The sequence below is a fragment of the Amblyomma americanum genome, chromosome 8 (assembly GCF_052857255.1).
Source record: "Amblyomma americanum isolate KBUSLIRL-KWMA chromosome 8, ASM5285725v1, whole genome shotgun sequence".
Classification (NCBI taxonomy): Eukaryota; Metazoa; Arthropoda; class Arachnida; order Ixodida; family Ixodidae; genus Amblyomma; species Amblyomma americanum.
Window position 1 is genome coordinate 71,491,715 of NC_135504.1, and position 21,267 is coordinate 71,512,981.

At 43.6% G+C, this 21,267-nt stretch overlaps 1 protein-coding gene across 1 annotated transcript; it reads right to left on the bottom strand.

Annotated features, from left to right (window-relative positions):
• Positions 1–1,924: 1,924 nt before the first annotated feature.
• LOC144100434 (uncharacterized) lies at positions 1,925–3,112 on the bottom strand. The gene has a single exon (XM_077633393.1). It carries the CDS (start codon positions 3,107–3,109, stop codon positions 2,399–2,401), a length of 711 nt encoding a protein of 236 aa, XP_077489519.1. The 5' UTR covers positions 3,110–3,112; the 3' UTR covers positions 1,925–2,398.
• Positions 3,113–21,267: the final 18,155 nt, after the last annotated feature.

Below are 21,267 nucleotides of genomic sequence, written 5' to 3' on the forward strand. Positions count from 1 at the left end.
TCATCTGCCATTTTTCTGCGTACATATTTTGCGGCCAGTTGTAAAACGATTTGTTTACTCTCAATGTCAAGCGTAATGTGCACTTTTGCAAAAAAATTTATTTACGCGACCCGTTGCATGTTTACTTTACGAGTCGCGGCTTATCTGCGTTGCTGTTTTCATCAATTACGACAGTGTGTACACAACTTCCCACATTTCCGCAATAAAACATCCAGTGGTTTGCACTGAAAAACTAACAAATTGTCTTTCTTAAGGCATGAACATACTATTGAGGCTGAAAATTACTTAATTTTGATAACAAGAAATAGCACACCAAAGGGACACATAAGACAATTTGAATCCGACACAAATTGATATATCACCACACACTACCAACATAACATATAGGTGTCACCACTAGGAGCCGTCTTTGCAAGCAAACACGCAGTGCATCAAGACAATTTTTTTCATGTGGATCGCTGAGGGTACACTGCCATTCTCTTATAAGCAGTCACTGTGGATCTGTTTTGATCCTGATGTCTTGAGTATGGATCAGGTGGAGGGAACATTTTTCATCAGGTTTTCTTGGCAATAAATGCATTTTTTTTTGCTGCTGGGGACACATTAGTATAGCAAGAAAAAGCCACATAACCATTTTTATTGCAAACAATACAGCGCAACTGTGAGCTAAACTTGCTCGATAAAAGAAAGACAATTATGCCAGGTGAACCTTTATGACCAGCATACATGTCAAACAAGATTAGAGCTGCTCTCTAGAAATGCCGCACTGTGTTTTTCCACAAGTGTTTCAGACAACAGTAATGCAACCACTTTGGGGAATAGTTTTTAAGTAGGCAGTTTATAATTGCTGCCCATCCAATTGTTACCAATCCTAACTCATGTAAATGACTCCTGATGCAAAGAATGAAAGCATCTTTCTCCAAGCCAACCAACAAAACAATTGTTAACTGTTGTGTCAGTAGTGAGGGAATGCAACCACACAGAGTAGTAATCGTGCAGGCACAGAGCTGACTAATGCAGCTAGTGATGCCACAAATCATGGGGAGGGCTAAAACCTACACAGATGGGAAACCAAAGAGTACCAATGGTTTTCAGTTTTAAAGTACAGAGCATAAAAAAAGGAAAAAAGCACTGCAAACAGCCAAAATGTTGAGACCACTTTTTGACACCAGGTGCAACAAAATATTCATACGAAGGAACAAAGAACACACAAGAAGAAATAAAACGCAATCTGAAGACACACCGATAGACTTCTCGCTGCCACGAAGTGATTGTTTCTACAAGCACATCGGCTGAACAGCCTAAGATGATTCACAGCAATTACAGAAACACTGACATCAGTCGTGACAAACCATATAGCCTTCTTGTCATAAACACCCAATGAAAATGTGACAAGGCTAGCTTCAGTAACACAAACACGTTACGAAGAAGCTAATTCAAAGCACGATTCCAGCACAACTGCTATTCTGACAAAAAGGCTGAGAATAGGCTGCAATATTCCACAAAATATGCCATTTGCACGCAGCACAGAAAGAGCAATCTGACAAGTGATACCAGTGCAGTGAACCTTTTTCAATGCTTTTGGTTAAAAAAAGATTAGTTCTTAAAGCCTAAAAACTGAAGCAAGCCATGCAATCTTTTGTTCTCTTCTCTCATACATTCTGCTAGCACTACTAGAATGCCACACTGAAAAACAACACAGCAGATTTTCTTTTGACGTTATGTCAATAGAGCTGCTGCAATAGGAATCCGTAAAGTGATAAAACATCTAAGCAACATATGTGTGCTTAGGGCCGTAAATTTCAATGAACAATCAGGCCACATTTTCTTCTGGTCTTCATCAGAAAGCTGAGAACACGAGGTATAAATCCTGGACATATTATCACTGAAAACCTTTCTTTAATGGGAAGTGATGTCATCCCTATGTGTCACAATTACCTCTACTCCACACATGTCTGGAAGCATAGTAGGCTAGTGGTTCCAAAAGAAGATACGGAATAGCCCAGTGCCAGTGTAGTGTCAGCATTAAAAATTAAAAAATGCCTGCAAATTAAACTAACTACGGACATAGAGTATCATTTGGTTTATGGAGTTTAACATCCCAAAGCGACTCAGGCTACGAGCGACGCCGCAGCGAAGACTCCGGTAGCTTCGACTGCCTGGGGTCCTTTAAACGTGCACCGACATTGCACAATACACATGCCTTCAACATTTCGGGTCCATTGAAATGCGGCCGTCACAGCCAGGATCAAACCCTGGTCTTTCGAGACAGCAGTCGAGCACCATGACAGCATAGCATGCTTCTCATAGGTCACCCAGATAGCATGCTGTTATCTGGTTACAACAGGATAGCTACCAAAACGCGTTCCAAAGGGCATCATGGAACACTGCTATTCCTTCAGTGTCTTGTCTCTTTGTGGTGTTTTAAATTACACTTAGCTGAGAACGCCTTTGAGCACAAGTCACACTGGAATGGTTTTTCACCCTTGTGGGAGTGCACGTGTGCCACAAGGGTTGCCTTTTGTGCAAAGGCCATGGGGCACAGCTGACACTGGAAAGGCTTCTCACCAGTGTGGATGCGGACGTGTGTTACCAGGTGGCTCTTTTCTACAAATGCACTGACACAGTGGTCACAACGGTACGGACGATCACCCGTATGGGTGCGCAAGTGAATGTCCAAAGTGCTCTTTGCTGCAAATTTGCTGGAACAGTGGTCACAACGGTACGGACGATCACCCGTATGCGTGCGCTGGTGTCTGTCCAAATTGCTCTTTATAGAAAATGTGCTGCCACAGTGGTCACAACGGTATGGACGATCACCCGTATGGGTCCGCAGGTGTCTGACGAGGCTGTTCTTATAAGCGAATGTGCTATCACAGTCACTGCAATGATACGGGCGGTCGCCTGTGTGGGTGCGAATATGCTCCACCAGGAGTGATCTCTTCTTGAAAATGTTGCCGCAGTGGGTGCACTGGTGAATCTGCTTGCCTGTGGGCTTGTCCCGGTGAGTATTCACGCTTGTACTAGTGGATGGCACACTGTAGTTGACAGGGCACTTTTCAACAGGTGGATTTTCTCCAGGAAACACGCCAACGTTGTGGTCTGCCATGACTGATCCTGCATTTCATAACCAGAGCACTTTCATTAAAACCTGGGGCCCAAGATGCCAGAGCTTGTTTATGACTAGGGAACAAAAGCCAAATTTAGTATCAAGTCATATCTTATTTTCCAGCAAAAATCTGGATGCAGAGTTTGGGCCCTTCAGTCGAGAAGAACTGTCCAGTGGAAGTAGATCTTCCAACTTCTTGTATATATGTAAGGAACATGGCAAAGAAATAATTCCCACCAACCCAAATGCGCAATTATTAGTAGTCTGCAATTATTTAAATATTGAATATGAATAAAAAGATGTTATGAAATATTAATAAGCAAACATTGCCCGGAGTTCTTTTTCAAAAAAGTTCAGGCCTTTGCAACCAAAATATAAAACACTATACTGACTCAGCACTGTACAAAATACAATGGTGTGCACAGAAATGTATAGTGTTTTATTAGACAGCTTTAACCGAGTGTTTTAATAATTTCTGGATGATTTCCAGCTCTGAACTTTTTATATGTAAAAGAGGAGAGATGAAAGTTATAAACACAGTAAAAAAAATAAATTGAATTTTTAAAATGAAAATCGCCACTTTTTGACAAACATGTCCCTTTAATAATATGCAACAGGTGATGTGATCATGCAATATGAGTAAAAAATGAAATCACTGAATTCATATGATCCAACAATTGAAGGTAACATTATGGGTAGCAAAACCTCAATTATTCGAATTTCGAGAGACTGGAAGAAATTACCGATTTATTCAAAGGTTGAGTTATAAAATGCCCCCTCCCACATCAGTGATAAAAAAATGCAGTGAAGCCTTGCAACGAAGCTCAATGTGCAAACAGTGATAAGCCTGTGACAAGTGTGCAGTTTCGGTGTACTGGAAGAACAAGAGACACAGTGTCTCTCTAATATAATCACAAATCAGTTTTCGTTTATCATATTCATAATATGTTAAGTTGTAGAAATATTTTGCACCTATTGTGAGGTATATTTCGTGAATATTTTTTGGATGCACTAACTGCTAGGGCCTAATGCATCCAATTTGTTGGTCCAGTTGGATTTAGCGAGGTTCATTGGTTGGTTCGATAAAAACACAACTGGAACTGATTGGAAGATCCAACTAAAACCAGTTGGAATGTCCAATCGGTTCCAACGGAAATTTCCATAGCTTTTTTTTTACTGTTGCTACAGTAGCAGGGGGCAGTAGAAAGTTAGGTGGGCTGATGAGATTCAGCAGCTTGCAGATATATCATGGGCACAGCCGGCAAAGGAGAGGGTTAATTCGAGAGACATGGGAGAGGCCTTTGGCCTGCAGTGGGCGTAGTCAGGCTGCTGCTGGTGGTGATGAAAAGATGTGTTCTCAATCTATGATAGTTTGAAGCAGGTGGTTACCCGTCATGTACTCAGTTCATGTGATGTGACCAACCCACCAGCAGAATTTTGCCTGATGTCCAAGCCAATCAGTGCCCGTATGATAACGGTCCACCCGATGAAGGACAGAAACAAATTACATTGCACAGTTTACCTGACAGACACCTTAAACTTAATATTTGGATAATTTGGCAATATTTTGGTTTTGCCATGAATGGAATAACGAAAGTCAGCATAGTATTCGATTTCTGCTAAGTATTTCAAAATTTTCCAACATTCAAAAACTGTTAGATACTAATTTCTCGAACTGAATACAAACCGAATAACAAACATATTATATTTATAATAGAAATTTCAAATATTCACACAACCATTCCTATTGGCAATATCTACAGCTTCTCATATGTCTGTACCATGACTTAACTTCAAGGCCTAAACTCATTCCTGTCACAAGATGAGTAACTATTTAAACAAATCACAATTTAGGCCTTTAGAGGACTAAAGGTAGCAAAACGAGCAAATGAAAGCACACAAAAAAGGCTGTGGTTATGGTCTGGATAAACCTGAAGTGACGTGATAGCTACAGCTGGCCGAGTGGAACTGGCTCAGTCGAATTGCAAAGTCAGTCCTTCGCTGCTCCGTTTCACTGGACACCAGACACCAAATATAATGTGCATATAAAAACGAACTGTGACTGGAGGGATTAAAGAGAGCATAGTTGTGAAGCGAAATTTCCTTCTTTGAATTCTCCCTAAAGTTGGCATTTGAGCCAGGAAAAAGCTCATGGTTACTAGCAGACCGTAAGAGTGCAAAACCCTCTCATCTCAAAGCTGGTTCATACTTTGTCACATATGAAACTAACATACACATTGTAATAGAAACAAGCACGGTTCCATGTTAACACACAAAATTTAATAAAAATGCGTCTAAAGATAAGAATGCTACACTTCATTACACAAGCAGACACATATTGCCACAAACCTAGAAATGAAATAAATGTCCAGGTTTGTGTTAAACTCATGTAGGAATAGATATTATTTAGCCAGCTAGTGCCAGCAATCTTATACACATGAAAAATATCAACAAACTTCTATGTCCAACCACAACAAAGCAGATCATATTGCGAACATAGAATTAGCAACCAATTATGGCTTTCAGGTAAAACAGAACAGGTCAAAATTCAACACCGAATATCTGGCTGAGCAGCAATAAAAGCTGTTACTGCAGCTTTGGCAGAGATGCTCTGATCATAAAGCCTCAACCATGGCTACAGGAAAAAAACAAGAAACAGCAGAGAAAATAAACAAAATAATGAGAAATGCACTCGCATGTCACTGTAACACGAAAGACAAGGCGAGACATTTCGAAAAATTAAAGGCCCTTAAGCACCAGAAGCGAGATCTCAAGGATGGTTGACCAAAGGCACATGCATTCAATGGCTACTCATTGCACAGAATTTATTTCTTTTACTGCACCTTATTCTTTCAGCAAATATCTTGAAGGATTAAGAAAAAAAATGTTCTGCTTGCATTGTGCTCCATCAAATGACAACAAGGTGACCTGCATACATATACCCTTCTTTATGCTTAGACCATGTTGCCCATGGTATCTTAAACAATAACCATCGTTGATGTCCCAGTATCTGTGCTCTCGATAGAAGGGGCATCATGCACCCCATTTGTCCATATACACCACGCACTGAGGTCTGTAAACAAGCTATTTTACAAACTATGAACATCAGGCCATTGAGCCTATGAGGATAGGTATTGAAGATTTCTTCCTGTGGTAGCATATACCCCTTGGCTCGATATCAGTCTGCAAAATTAAGCAGAGAAAAAGTAAAATACAAACTGCAGTGCCACAAGAAGCGATGCTTGAACACTTGCTTTAGAAATGACTGTACAACAAAACACACAAAAAAAATACTCTGGACTAACCATTAGTTCTCGACAGAAAAAGATAGGAAACATAATGGACAAGAAAGAAAAAGTACTATAGGCATCTTGCTTATGATATGCCTAAGTAGGTTTGAACATGACATTTGCTGTATGCTTTAGTGCAATGCCACATAAGGTATCTTCTACAATGTTTGTAATTTAAGCCTTGGTGACTGGGCATGCTGGATTTGAAGACTGATTTGGTTTGCCTGCAGAGTTTCACCCCTTTGGATCACTGAATATACTATTCTACAGAATGTGAGCAATAAGCTATATGCATTTGCATACAGCTTGACCGCAGTTGATTTCAAAACATTCTTCCTCAAGCATCTTGTCTTCTCAGCATTGATTATAATGCTGCAAAATAAAGAACAGCAAATTAGCTCATGCAGAAGCAAAGCTTCAAAGCCATAGCAGCATTCTTTGTATGCATGCTTTGTGTATTCCAATACTCAAGTTCACATTGAACTTGGAAGGGGAAGGGATCTGGCTGTACTCATAGTGCAAAAAAGACAAGGCCTGATGTACTGTGTTTTGTGTGCAAACCCCAGACAATGATTGCCCAGGATGCATTTGAATGGCCAAGAACACTGAAACACTTGGAAATGTTAATGTTCGCAAGAGTTGTTCAGAAAGGTGCATTGCCGACAGCAGGCGCTTCTTGGCTTGTCTGCACTGTCTTGTAAAATAGGCAGAGCAAAGCAGCATAAGCCTCACACGATGCCGCAAGCAGAGCTGCTTCCAGTATAAACAATGATAATATCTTAGTCATGTCCAATAGAAGTGGTAGAAGCATCTTTCATGTGGCATAATAGTGGATAACAAACAAATTCATTTGGTAGAAAGGAACTCTTCACTTTCAAAACTGCTCAGTGGTAGACTGTAACCTGTGCCCACTCTTAACGTTTTTCAGTGTCAACACCTGATTGGTGCTGCAAGTAGGGACTGCTGACAATAAAGCATTACCGAAACGACACTCATGGTACACACTGCATCAGACGGTTGTTCCTCAAAGTCACGCCACTCTATCGAATTCTGCTCTGCAGTCCCTATGCTTCCTGATCTAGAGTTTTAGCACACGCACAGTAACCTACCTCATGCAGATATTTACAGGACAGATTTGAAGTGTAGAAGCATGCATTTAAAAAAAAAATTCTCCAACTTTCCCCATCTCCAGGGGAGAACATAACAGTGATATCCTAACCAAAGTCCCTTAGCAGCCACTTAAATCACTGGACAGCTGCCGTTCATACATCCAACACGAGTGCTTAATGACTGGAATGTTCGAATAGCGCCACTTCACGGCGCACAACTTGCTTGGTTTACCTAGAAAGAAGTCAGGTGCAATGCCAACTGCAACAATGCCAGCGAAGAGACTCATTTCTCATTGTGCACATAAATAAAGAGCACCGGCAACTAGAAAGAAGGCCCTTAATTGAATCCCCTGCACGGTGGTTGTTCTGCCTTTCCAGTCATAAGTGGTTCACCGTTCCTTCTGCCACATGAATCAGTGGTGAGGCCAATACGGTACTTTAGTTGAATGCAGTAAAACTGCTAAGGCACCAGCATGAAAACAACATTACAGTAGCCCTCGCTGTCTTACTCGAAACATGAAACAGCTCCACTGTCTTTAAGGAAAGAGTGCATACACCAGTGGAAAGGTACACATGTAGACAGGACACACTCACTGTCAGGCCAATGAGGCAACTTTGTTGCCTCCTCAACACTTTTCTTGGAAGAAACGCCTTTGAGAGGCACCCATAGATTTAAAGCAAGGGGTTTCTTTGCTAGAGCATTGGTACTTATCTGATGCCAGCAACTAAGCTGTAAAAGAACTCATAAGGAATTAGAGAAATGGATGCACCTTGTGACCAAATTAAAAAGTACAAAACACCGGTAGCAGACCGACAGAGCCCCAGCGTGGGGTAAGCATATGTGCGCATACCGTAGCGCATATGTTCATTCCTGAATTCGCTCTGCAGTGTCATCAGGATTGGTACTAAACCAATTCATGTAAGCAAGGTATCTGTTTGTGTGTACCACATTATGTCCCCCAACACAATAACTTAAGCCAAATTTCGGCCTGCCTAGAGCAACAAGTTCTACTAGCAAAGCAAGCAGATCTGAAGCACCACCAGAGAAAGCTTGAAAAAGGTACTTTCTTTAGGTGTCATCACATTATTACAGAAAACACAGCCTGGCTTGAACTAGTATGACACATTTTGAGTGACAATTACATTACCTTTCAGTGTTTGACAAAACCAGTAAAAAAAGGTAACAGTTTATTTGCATTGAACAGAAAAATGTAGCCCATGGCAACTTAAATGTGTAATACAAAACACGAGGAAAAGAATTCCACCTACAGAGCATGGAAAGACAGACACTCTTAATAAGACTGACAGCTTAATTTTAGGCATCAATACTTTTTCACCACAACAAAAAGCTTACTGTCTAAGGTGTTCGACTCCACAATGGTTTTGTGACAAATGCGATAAAAAGTTTTTACCAGGAATTTTTCAAACTGTCAATGAGCCTGTTTCATGTGCCCCTATGCTGGAAACAATGATCAGTGAGCATGACGACAATCATGCACCAGAAAAAAAATAATGAACTAAAGCTGACACAGTTACAGCCGTCAAATATTAATTAGGCAGTGATGGTAGAGCATAGCGACCATTTCAGTCTCCACACCCAGAGTGGTTATGTACAGTGATGTGTACCTCCTTGGAAATTTCAGTGGAACATGGCTACCATGTCAACCAAGAAATGTAAAGCACTGTGGCACCATCTAGGAATGAAAGTTGTAAGCACATCATTAGTGATGCAAAAATTGAAAACTGAAAAATGGTTTCTGAGGAAAGGAAATGCACAGTAATTGTCTGACTTATGTCATGGACACCCAGGACCACACCACAAGGGAAGGGAAGAATGTGGGAGTGAAAGAAGAAAGAGCTGCCATAGTCCTGTCCAGAATAATTTTGACCACTCGGCGATCTTTAATGTGCACTGACATTGCACAGTACATGGGCACTCCTGCCTTTCACCTCCATCGAAACGTGGCTGCCGCAGCCAGGTTCGAAACCAGGAACTTCAGCTCAGTAGCCGAGCGCCCTCACCACTAAGCCCCCGTGGTGAAGGGAGCACTGCTCAAAAGGTGCATTGGAGCGAGCATAAATTATAATCAGGTATGATGGACACTTCTTATCCAAAAATAAGTAATAGTTTACAGAGGTGTGGTCATGTTATGGGATATACCGATAACAGCAAGGTTTCACCACGGGATGGTGCTTCAGTAGGTATGATGCGTTCTCATCGCAACGGACCTAAAGGCCCCGTTCACCCAAAAATCAATTATCAGTGCTGCCGGCGTTGTGAGCGAAAAGTCACGGGCATGGCTCTGCCAGGCAGTCCCCAGAGAGTAACCTAGGAGGCAGCTGGGCCACCTAGGTCATGTGACCTTATGGCATCATCACAACCTGCCCACTGGATAGTGAAAAAACTGCACACCATGGCACATGGCAGCTATATTAATTATTGGTCACTCGGAAGGCAGAGCTTAAGTGTCCCCTACAATTTATTCCTATGCCAATTTAATACTACAGATCCTTATTTCTCTAATTACAGTGCTTAAGTTTTACAATATGAATAGAGATCTTTTAATTTCCATCATACTCTGATGATATGTTTTTGTTTTTGGTGAGTTGTCGGTTCGTTTAACAAATTGCCACCAATGCTACGGATACAATTAAACGTGCCAAGAGAACACATAAGAAAAATTACAACCAGCAGTGTTTACACAGAATATTTACAGACACTAAACCCAAAACAAAATAAAATAAAGCACATATCCTATTCAGCCCCAGCAGAGAAAATGCTTCTGCTCACAATGTATCACTCAATATTTGATTACAACTGTGAAACTCTTAGAGGGGCCATGACATGGTCATTCTTCATATTGCAGTTTTATGCTTCAGTAACTAATACAAGAGCTTATGATTCAGTTTCCGAAATTTGGCTGCCCTGGACACGCTCCATATTCCAAAAAATACGGTCGAAATTGAGTACGGGGAACTGCTCCCACCGGCAGCTAACGTCATGTTGAATGCTATCGTGACGTCAACAGGACATACACAAAGCAACGTCGTCTGCTCTCGTTGGTGCAATGTTCTACAGCGAGGTCTTTTGTCCACTGTAGTTCCACGGGCGATCGAAGTAGCAGTCGTCCCCCATATATGAGTGACTAGTGCCACAAAAGCGTTAATAATAGTAACGCAGTTATTCTTCGGAATAGGTATAAGGTCCGGTTACACTAGGCCGATGGGGCGGCGATCGGTGGTCGGTTGGCTGGTCGGTATGCAAATGTCATCGCTGACGCACTGGTCTGTCAAGCTAAACTGACGACGACGCCAGCACGACAAACGACCCCGTATCGCAGTAGTGTAAAGAGTGAACTTAGTGTGAACTGGCAGAGTGTGGCGGGGGACTAGCTGGTACGACATTATATAAACTTAAGAATTTTAAAACTTATTGTACCTGATGCTAGCCGCAGCGACATATGTGATGTGCGTGCACCAGCGAAGATGTACTTTCATTTGGTGCCTGCGCATAGAACATATCAGCGAGGCAATTGAGCGACACGGGCAGAAGACGCCGCACGACGGTGCCGCTCGTCGCCGTCGCCTGGGCTTGTGCGGCCGAGTGAAAGCTTCCCGCCCGGTGAATAGACGGCCCAAAAAAAAACTGCGCTTGTGCACCTTATCCTTATCGAAAAAAGTGAACAGACCAGCTGCATTTCATATCTTCACACTTTCTTAGAATGGCCTGCTTACGAGCGAGGTGAGCAGGCATTGTTTTTTTAAAGGTGCGTCACGGGCTCGATATGAGTGATGTGCCTGATGGATGCGGTGCAGTGGAGATACTGCAGCACCTGCTCCTTCGCGTGGCCACGTTCGCTGACGCTCGTCGCGATATGCTCGCAAATACAGGGTGCTGGGCATACTCCCGGACTCGCTCAAGACGCTGTTGTGGCCGCAGGGCAGTGCGCGCACCCGTGAGCAAGCCTTGGTGAGCCTCTGAGCATTTCTCGAACAGAAGGGCTTGACATCCCGTCTATTTTCCGCCACGTAGTGACGCGCAGTGACCGAACCCTCCGCGTGCACTACCTAGGACGAGAAATAGCTGGGAGCCCCAACCCAGCTGTTGTGTGCAAAGAGTTGTGCGCGCGTTTTTATTTTTTCTTTCTTGACTGTACATGCGCACAACCTGGACAACTTTATTGTTACCCTTTGTAAATAGTGTCTCAATGACCACTCCCTATGTCCTTTCTTGCTGTCCCCTCACTTCTTTCATCTCACTTCTTTATACAGCTGCCTGCTATCCTTTATTTCCGCTGCCCCAGCTCAGGTGCCATCACCACAGTGATGGCAGATGCCAGGGTCACCAAAAATCTTTTAACTTCCATTTTTATTATTATTTTTAATAAAGACTTACTACTACTTTCTTACTAATCAATGGGGAACTCCTGCCAGATGCTTGAATTTTGGCCGACAGTGGACTGCCCACCCCTTTCGTGACGAGGCCTAGTGGGTACGCAGGATTCGTGTGTGCGATTTCGGCGATTGCGGACAGCGAATTCGCAAGCTTTAGCATCTGAAAATAGCTGTCAAGCGTAATTTTGGCCACAGTACCCTAAACGCAACGGCAGCCTACATCGCAGGGTGCAAGTACAATAAGGGGAAAGTGCCGACATGCGCTGAAGGCAGCCGGCAGCAGCCGTCGGCGTTGACTGTGGACAACAAATCTGGTTGTTTTCATTGATTCAAGTGATATCCGAACGTATTTTTAGCTAAAGCGCTTTAAAATCAAATACTGACGACATAACAGGAAGCAGATACAATTTGCGGAAAGCGCGGTCCTACGCGAAGCGTTTCCCAATAGGCGATATAGCATCAGCGGTGCTTATTGCAGTGTTATCATAGCGTGTAAATGAGTAAAACTACAATTTGTGAGCAATACTATGTAATATTTAAGATAAGGAGAACACACCTTGCGTTTTATGACAAGCAAACGAGCAGTAGTGTTTGCACACAGCTATGTAAACAACCCCAGCTCGGGGCTGCAGTTGTCGTGATCGTCGCATTCCTAGGCCACAATGTGCACGCACAGTAAACGCTAAATGATGTACTATTGTATTCAAGCGCTCATTTAGATGGTGGAGACTATTCATCGGCGCGGGCAGTGAAAGCATTCAAGTCGCTTAGGGTTTCGCAAGCGGCTTGGTTCCTGCAAAAGGGTTTTACGAGCCGAAGGGAATGTATGTTCCACTTACAAATGCACACATGCAGGGAGGAAGTTGTCTCATTCGGTACTTTTCTCTGCTCCTTTCGTGCCTCAAGGTTACTCTAGTGCCACCTTGTGATGATTCGAGTTTAATTATCGAGCCGAAGAATAGCGGACAAGAAATTGGGAGCCAGCTACAAAACGCAGCGGCTATCATGGCGCACATTGACGACGGCATGCACGACACATGCCGCTTTTAACATACAGGAGAGCTTGACTGCTCAAAAGAAACTACACTCATAACATAAAAATAACATGTTTATGAGCGTAAATAATAAAGCAAGGGTCCACCGATTTCTCTTTCCTCAACAAACAGAAAAGGGGTGCCACGAGTAAGTCCGCTTTTTTAAGGATCACTCAGGTCACGTTTTAAGCTGAGGGCTTCCAAAAAGAAAACACTGAAAATGCATTTTATTTCGATAAGCTAAAAAAGAGAAAACTTTTCTAGCGACCGCCGTCTACGGTGTGCATGCAAGCACCTCAACAGCATCCAGCAGACGCGGGGCGAGTATGTCCCTGTGACGTCAGCGATCATGGGTCGCCAGACCAGCAAGCAGTTCGCTGAAGAAACGGCAAAAAATCATTTTAAAAATATTTACCCCACAGAATCAACTGAAACTTGGGGGAATTTTAATTTAACAAGTTGAGAATTAAATGTAATAAGCAGGGTATGTGTAAAAATAGGCTGTCATGCTCCCTTTTATGCCATTCCATCATGGCATATAGTCTCATCAGAAGGTTCCAAGGATGTTGTAAAGCTAAAAAGATAACCAGAAACAAACAGCAGTGGAACAAGTTGGAGCTTGATCCCGGTACATGAGCAATGACAGGATATAAGCAATACTAAAGGGTCTAATGAATAAAAGGCGAGATCAAGAACAGCCTTAGCACATGTACCGGCCCATTTCTCCTCTTTCAGGCAGATTTCAAATAACAAGGATAGAAAAAAAGTACAACTGGCACTGTGCTTCAGGATATGATAACAAAGTTCTAAACATGATGTTTTTCTACGGGATCCAAATAATGTCACGCACGGCATTTCTCAATCCCTGCCATGGCATTTTAGCCACGGTAATGCAATGCGAAGGCATGATAACCACTGGTCCTTAAAGGTAACAGTGGATTCCAAGACAAGGCAAGTGTAGCAAAGGTCGGCAGAAAGTTAGGTGGGTGGTTGAGATTAACAAGCTTGCTGGCATACGGTGGCAGAAGCTGGCAAACAACAGGGTCAGTTGGAGAGGCATGCGACAGGCCTTTGCCCTGAAGTGGGTGCAATCAGGCTAATGATGATGATGAAGTAATCCTGCCCAAAGCGCCACCACATTTCTTGATACACACTCATCTTTGCGCAAGCAAATCACTGAATATGCAGCGATAAAGGATACGAGCAAAACGTTGTGGGACAGCGTAGTTGGCAGCAGTTGTTTTGGAGGACCTCCCTTAGGCTTCCTGTATTCCTTGAACTCTCTCTGTTGGCTATGATGCCTGCAAAGTGAAGCAAAGCATAGTCGCATATGGAGGTGAAAAAGCCCCAAAGACACAAGGGCATTGTTCATATGCAAACGCAGGCAATTGTGCATTGGAAAGGCACCTGGAGGTAGTGCTAATGGTGCTGGTGTGAGCATACGCCACACATTACTGCAACTACAGATGTAAACTTACACGCCATGAATATCAATGCACTCATAACAGAAAGGTCATTTCTCAACAGCTTGAGATTGTTGGCCTAGATTGGACTGTAAACTGAAGAACAGAGCCTGATGAGCCGAACAAAACCCAAATTCCGTTCGCTCAGATATTTATCTACTGTGAGAGTAAACGATGTCAAAATGGCAGCCCTATATTAATTTCAAGGGCAGATTAGTGAAGTTAAGATGGCCTTCGGTAATAACGGTTCTTCACAGATCAAGTCTGTACTAGAGGGTCCCTGGAATGACTGTGATGGTCATATTCTAATGCAACAGATCTGTAGAGGTGGTCTTTGTGGGTATTCGAGCCAAATTTATAAGCTCTGTGTGGACCCTATAATTTACAAATAATTTGTTTAAATCGTTTATTGCAGCAGCCCGGAACTGATTAGGGCGACAGCTCACCGCACGTCCCCTACCAAAATGACGTTAAAGGGCAGTCTGGACAAGCCTACCGACGTCATCGGGCATGCTGAGAGAGCGTATGTGGGCGAGTGGGGGGCATGGGGTGCAGTTGCACAGTCCCAGCCTGTTTTCTTTATCTTGTTTTTTTTTCTGGCACATCAGCGTGCATGAGCAGAGGGGTGAAGCAGGAGCACCATTTTTAATCGCCGATACCTTCAGTTTTAACGAAGCTGGCTTAAAAATATTTGCGGTGCGTTGACGAGTGATAGAATCTCTATCACTCGTGCTTTTCTTAACCTCGGTACGTGACATCACATGGTACCTTAAAGATGTAGAAATGCATTTGGTAGGAGACATGCATAATTTCTATGCCAAACAGTTTTGTGGAATGCTGAAACTGCTGTCTGTTTGCGCAACAGTTCGACAGGAACCAGTGGTTCGTGCTGCACAATTCCGAAGGACACCTGACCACAGAAGAGAATTGGGACAGTATACATTCAACACACACTAATTCGCTCATTTGTTTCCCAAAGAGAGACACTCTGTCTAATCGTGCCTAGCTAGAACTCTTGCTTCTCATGCAGATGGCTTATAGTTCATGAGGGTTTAACGCCCCAAAGAGACTCGGGCTATGAGGGACGCTGTAGTGAAGGGCTTCGGAAATTTCGACCACCTGGAGTTTTTAACGTGCACTGACATCGCTCAGCACACGGGCCTCTATAATTTCGCCGCCATCGAAATTCAACCGCCGTGGCCTGCATCGAACCCGCGTCTTTCGGATCAGCAGCCGAGCGCCATAACCATAGCCACCGCGGCGGCTTGCTTCTCATGCAGAGGTTTAGCACATGCATCCACAGTGGGTTAATGCGCACAGATACAAAGAGCAGAATCAGCCATCAACTAGCTCGAGACAAGTTACTCCAGACCAGAACTCAAATAATTGCAGGTGTTTCAACGAAGCTCGTCACTAATTTAATAAAATGGGTTTTTTGAGATATAAAGATGGCTTCTGCAGCATAGAAATAGTGTTGATAGACATAAGAAAACAAGCGAAGCATGTTGACTATAGTCAGAAAAACTTAAGTCTACAGTGAAGCTTCGCCCCATTCAGGACCACCGCACAAAATTTCTCTATGACAAAAAAAATAGTTCGTAGTTAAAAGCTTTCTTGTTACCTAAACAAGAAGCTAATCGCAAGAAAAAGAAATTGTAAGCTCGAGTGTTTTGATATCAGGTTCTTTAATGATTTCAAACTTTAACAAGCTCATTTCATGTATTGTTGTGATCGGTTAGCCAAGTAAAATGTGATGGCACGGACCATGGCCAAGTGTTAACTGCTATTTTTTTTAGTTGTAGCATCGTACCATTGTACCAACTTCGTCAAATGATTCTAATTTATGATGGCTCATAGGTAACCTTTGAACTCCCCCATTAGACATGTAGTTACGATGATTTGTGCCAAACCGTTAGATCTGGCAAAAATGCAATCACCCTCGGCATTGTTGCTCAACAAATGTTGGCCACCTTGCGCCAAAGGATGCACGAATGCCATTAGAGTCACGAGTTGAAAACAACGCCCCTAGCATATGTCACTTTAGAGCAGAAGAGTGGCATATTGAGTGAGTTGGTAATGCATAACGAGCTTTTTCAACAGCGCAGGATAACAGGACAAAGAACGTGGAGACTAACACGGCACTGACCCTACAACTGGATTTTATTCGAAGTAAGCAAGTCAATTTATACACGCGAAAAGCGATTCCACATGCGTATAATCACACATAGATGCATTGATTAAAAGATAAAAATATGAAGTCGCCCTAACATACTTGGTAACTCCACCTAACATGCTACCCTTTGTGAAGCAGGCCATTTGTCTTTCAGATAAAACTAAATTGGTTTGCTGATGCATCCACTGCATTTCCTTATAATATGGAAGGCCTCCGCAACTTCTCTGGTGGTCTAGCCACTATGAAAAAATAACAATTCAGTACCATCCAAGAATGGTACATGATGACATGTTGTAATGTTCTGCCAGGTTTGCATTCTTTTCCAAAGAAGTCGTGTGTTCCATGAGCCTGACAATGCGACGGCCTGTCTGGTCCATGTAAGCGAGGCTATAAACCAAAGGGAATATGATATATTACGCCCATCTGCAGGAAACGAAATTATTCGCATGGTTTATACTGCAGGCGCTTTTTCGTCTCAAATCTTCCCGCTTTCTCTTCCCCACCTTACCAAGTTTATTAGGAGCTGAGAAAAGTACATTTACATCATTTATGCCACTAGACCAGTAATTAAGAAATTCTATGACTCCAAAGAAAAAGACAGTGCTTTTAAGAACTGTCAGAAACGTAAAGGCACATCTGTTACCATCAGCAATGACGATGCAAAAGATATTGTACAAGTTGTACAAGAAATTGTGGAAGACTGTTGCTGTCAAAGATTGAACGGACAAATGGTATCGTTGGTTAACGATAAGCTGAAGATCGATGACCATTTGTATTCTCTGGACGACACCCAAAACAAGCGCTTGCTCTGCTGGACCCAAAGTAAGGGTGCTTGGAAAAACCATAACGAATCAGCAACACCAGGTGACTACCATAATGAATCACATTCCAAAGTGAAAATAATTCGTAGCTCAGCATAGTTCTGCTGAATGCTTGCAGCATTCTTAACAAGGTAACAAAATTAGAATTTTTATTGTTCTCAGAGCAAGAAAAGACTGAGCCACTTTCCATATAAACAGCAGCACATGTGCACGAGTGGAACATTAAAAGGTAGCACATAAGACAAACTGCAGTCCAATGCTCCAAGTGCATGCAAGAACTGGGTAGGCGCCCAGAGAGCAAAAAACTAAAGCGCAAAGATGCTAAAATTTTAGGACCAGAATACAGCTTATCTAACTGAGTCCCAGCATAAATACTGGTGCTAAGCATCCTTATGCTTTAGACATGCTGAACGGTCCTTCACCACAAAAACTGTAAGAAACGATCAAATGAAAGGAGTTATAAGGCTGTCACAATGAAAATACAGAGCACACTGTGCAACGAAATTCAAGAAGCCATCAGGCCAGATTAACATCCCAAATGATATCCAAGTCCATGCTTGTTTCAAAAAACAGCCTTTCTTAGGAAGCTTTAGACCCTTCGTACATGCACTACCAGAAATTATGCTGTATGCAAAAGCAGCAACACTTCGTGCAAACTTGCCTTTGTACGGCATCTTCACCAGTTTTTTCACATTTTCAATAGGCCAACACATTATTGAGGAGAGTTTGCTCACAACTGAAATGCCAACCCGTCTAGAGTCAAGCGGGCTATTGTACAATGGTTCCGTTTCCCAGAACTTCCTGCCAACTATGCACGGCTCTCCATCAGACACTCTATGGGCAAAATTTTCTATGACAATGACATCTTCATTGATTTGGCAGCAGCCGTCATTAGGTCTCGAGCTTAGAGTGAAGGATGTAAACCTGCTTCCTTTGTACTGCGGGAGTCTACAGCTTGGAGGGCGAGTTTCCACATCGTCATTTTCCAGCAAGAATTCCCTTGGCCGCCTTTCGAAGTAACATTGCTGTGCTTTGGAGGCACGTATTTCCTCTAACCGATTATATATCTGATTCGATGCACAACCAGACTTACGAAGAAGTTTTTTGATTGCCTGCATGTTGTTCTCAAAAGAAAATGCAGAAAAAGAGTCAAGCGTTCCATACAAACGAACGTCTGCTGCTAGATACAACAAACAGTGAACGTTGTACGAAACTTCCTCCTGTCCATAAACTCCAGCAAAGTATTTCACAAAATGCTGAAGCAGTGTTTCTGCATAGTCTGCATACTGTTGGCAAAGTGATGGAGTGCTGAGAATAGTTGCACCTGCATGCAATGTCAAAAAATTCAAAAGCATGGGACTTGGCAGTGACTCCCTTAGCACTAGCGGGCCAGTATAATGCAGAAAAAGCCTACACTCCGTAGCCTTCCAGCGGTCTTTCGCATCAAAAGTCCTAGTTTCCTAGCGAACTCAAGTGGAACACAACCCTCAAGGGCGGCACTTTTGGCTGATATTTCTTTACGATTTGTGGGACCAAGGCAGACTGTCAGTGGTCCTGCAAATTACAACTTTATCAGCTTACAAACTACACCAAGGTACAGCAAATGCATGGGATCAAGTGGCACGTTGCTCACACAGTCAATAGGAAGTTCCGTCAACAATGACACACCGTGGTGGTGCTCAAAATCTTCCTGTGTCCGGAATGACTTATCAGTTCTTAGTGTGGATTCTCAGGTAGGAAGAAACATCTTCTCATTGAAACTGCCTTCTGCAGCACATTTAGGGCAACCCGAGTAGCCAGCATGTCCTTTTGTCAAGAATTAAATGCGCGCGCAGGTGCGTCGCAGATAAAGCTTCTGATTTCCACCTTAACCAATTTGCCAGAGATCATTAGACCTACCCGAACTAAGTTTTTAGCTAGAGAACAAAAGCGCAAAGGAATTCATTGGCAGAGTTTGGCTTTGCAGGGCCCAGAAAAGCCCCAACGATCATCGCGCTCTAATAATTTATGGTTGGCACTAAGTTGAATCTGGCATTGAATTGGCCAGAGCTGTAGACGGGAGCTCTTTGACCAAGGCAGGCCATCTATGTTGTAAGAAAGGCCAACAACCTGTGGCGGGTGCTTTGCGAGACACAGAACATTCTCCAAGACTTTCTTAAGCCCGAAATGGCAGTAGTGTCCTGAAGGAAATTCAGTAACACCAGCTATAACTGCAGTTCTACGAGGAGTTTTAAGCAACGTTCGTGCGTCTGTTGGCAAATCAGAAAAGCAGCTGTGACCTTTCAAACGACGCAGCAAGTCCGTTATAGAGCGATTAGGATATGTTGTATTCAGGTGGCGCCCAACCAACCAGCCGAGAACGAAACTCGTCTACCGTTCAAACGCTTTCAATCTGCCTTTTTCATTTTCCTGTGCTGCCACCTCGCGTACAACGCTGGAAGCTCACTGGTAGGTTACTGCGCGCCCAACCCGGCCGGACTGAGTGCCGCTCCGGAGCACGTCTTGTTGGAATCTGTCGACGATGGCATGTCCTGGGCAGCACCTGTTACCTGGACGATTTCTAGCGTTGACTTATGGCTGGGTGCGAAGTCCGAGGCAGGCTGCTGTACCCACTGAAGAGCAAATTCTTAAGTATCTCCGATCATCCGGCATGCGATGCGAACACCAGCTGAGCAAGGGCCGCCGCTTCAGAGATGAAGGCTACATTCGTAACATAATGTTCAATGAAATATCCCCGATCAGTTAGGTTGGCGTTTTCCGCTGTATATGCCTGCCATTCGTGAAAGGTGGATACTACATCGTGCACGCCGTAGTACAGAAAACGACTGGGGACCACAGTTTTCACAAGCAATCGTTGTGCTTAAGCGCTTCCGAATAGCTACACGAACTACAAAAGCACAAGCGTACTCGCAACAAAGCAGCTCTGCTAGCATTTCACTGTATTTTCCCACAGCACACCACTGCATAGGTTAAACAAGCTTGCGCGTCCATAAAGACGAGCGCGAGAGGCGCACATTGATCCATTCCGGCGATACCACGCAGAGCTCTTCATCATGGATATGATGCGAACACACGCATAACACGCCTTCTTCTTCTGTCTCTTAATACATGGCACATACCCACACGGGGGGATTGGCCAGGGTGTAGTGCCATAAACATGGAAATTTAAACAGGAGATTATGACAGAATTTTAGCACCATGCGTGAATGCTCTCGTAGCTTCTTTTTCGTTGCCCGCTCCATCGCGCGTTGAAAGCGGCTCACAGCACTTGCCCATTCGTCCTTCTTGCTTGAGAAAGCAAAAAGCGTTGGAACGAAGTCTGGGTGCCGCGGTGATATTCCAGGCCTTCGTGCTCATGAATAAAACACTTCGTGATAGACTGCACACGAATTTAATCACAGTATTTCGTCCGTACCTGTCACAAAGTGATTCTCGCAGTCTAATTTATTTGCTTGGCGGTGCCCAAGGGCGGCCACGATCGTCGAGCCGGCGAACTGCTTCTGTCCACGCTTCGCGTCGAAGGCGGTCCCAAGAAGCGTTCGGAAAGCGAAAAAGTCCGAGTTTGCTTCCCTTTACATATTGGGCATTGCAGCCGTATGCAACACATGTCGTAGGCATCGCCAAATGCGTCGCGCTGAACACCCGACGGCTGCAGCAACGCACACCGCGTAGGTATCCGATTTGTTTGCACTTCCACGGCCGGTCTCGAGTGGAGCGCGCGACACTTCCAATATGTTTCGCGACACCGCCGCCAGGGGATGGGCGCATGCGCAGTCGCGTCGTGAAAAAGGCGGATTCTTGGGAAGCAGCGACCAGTGCACACTGAGAAATGCCACTCGTCACACTGCTCATTATGTCGGCATCGCTAGAGTC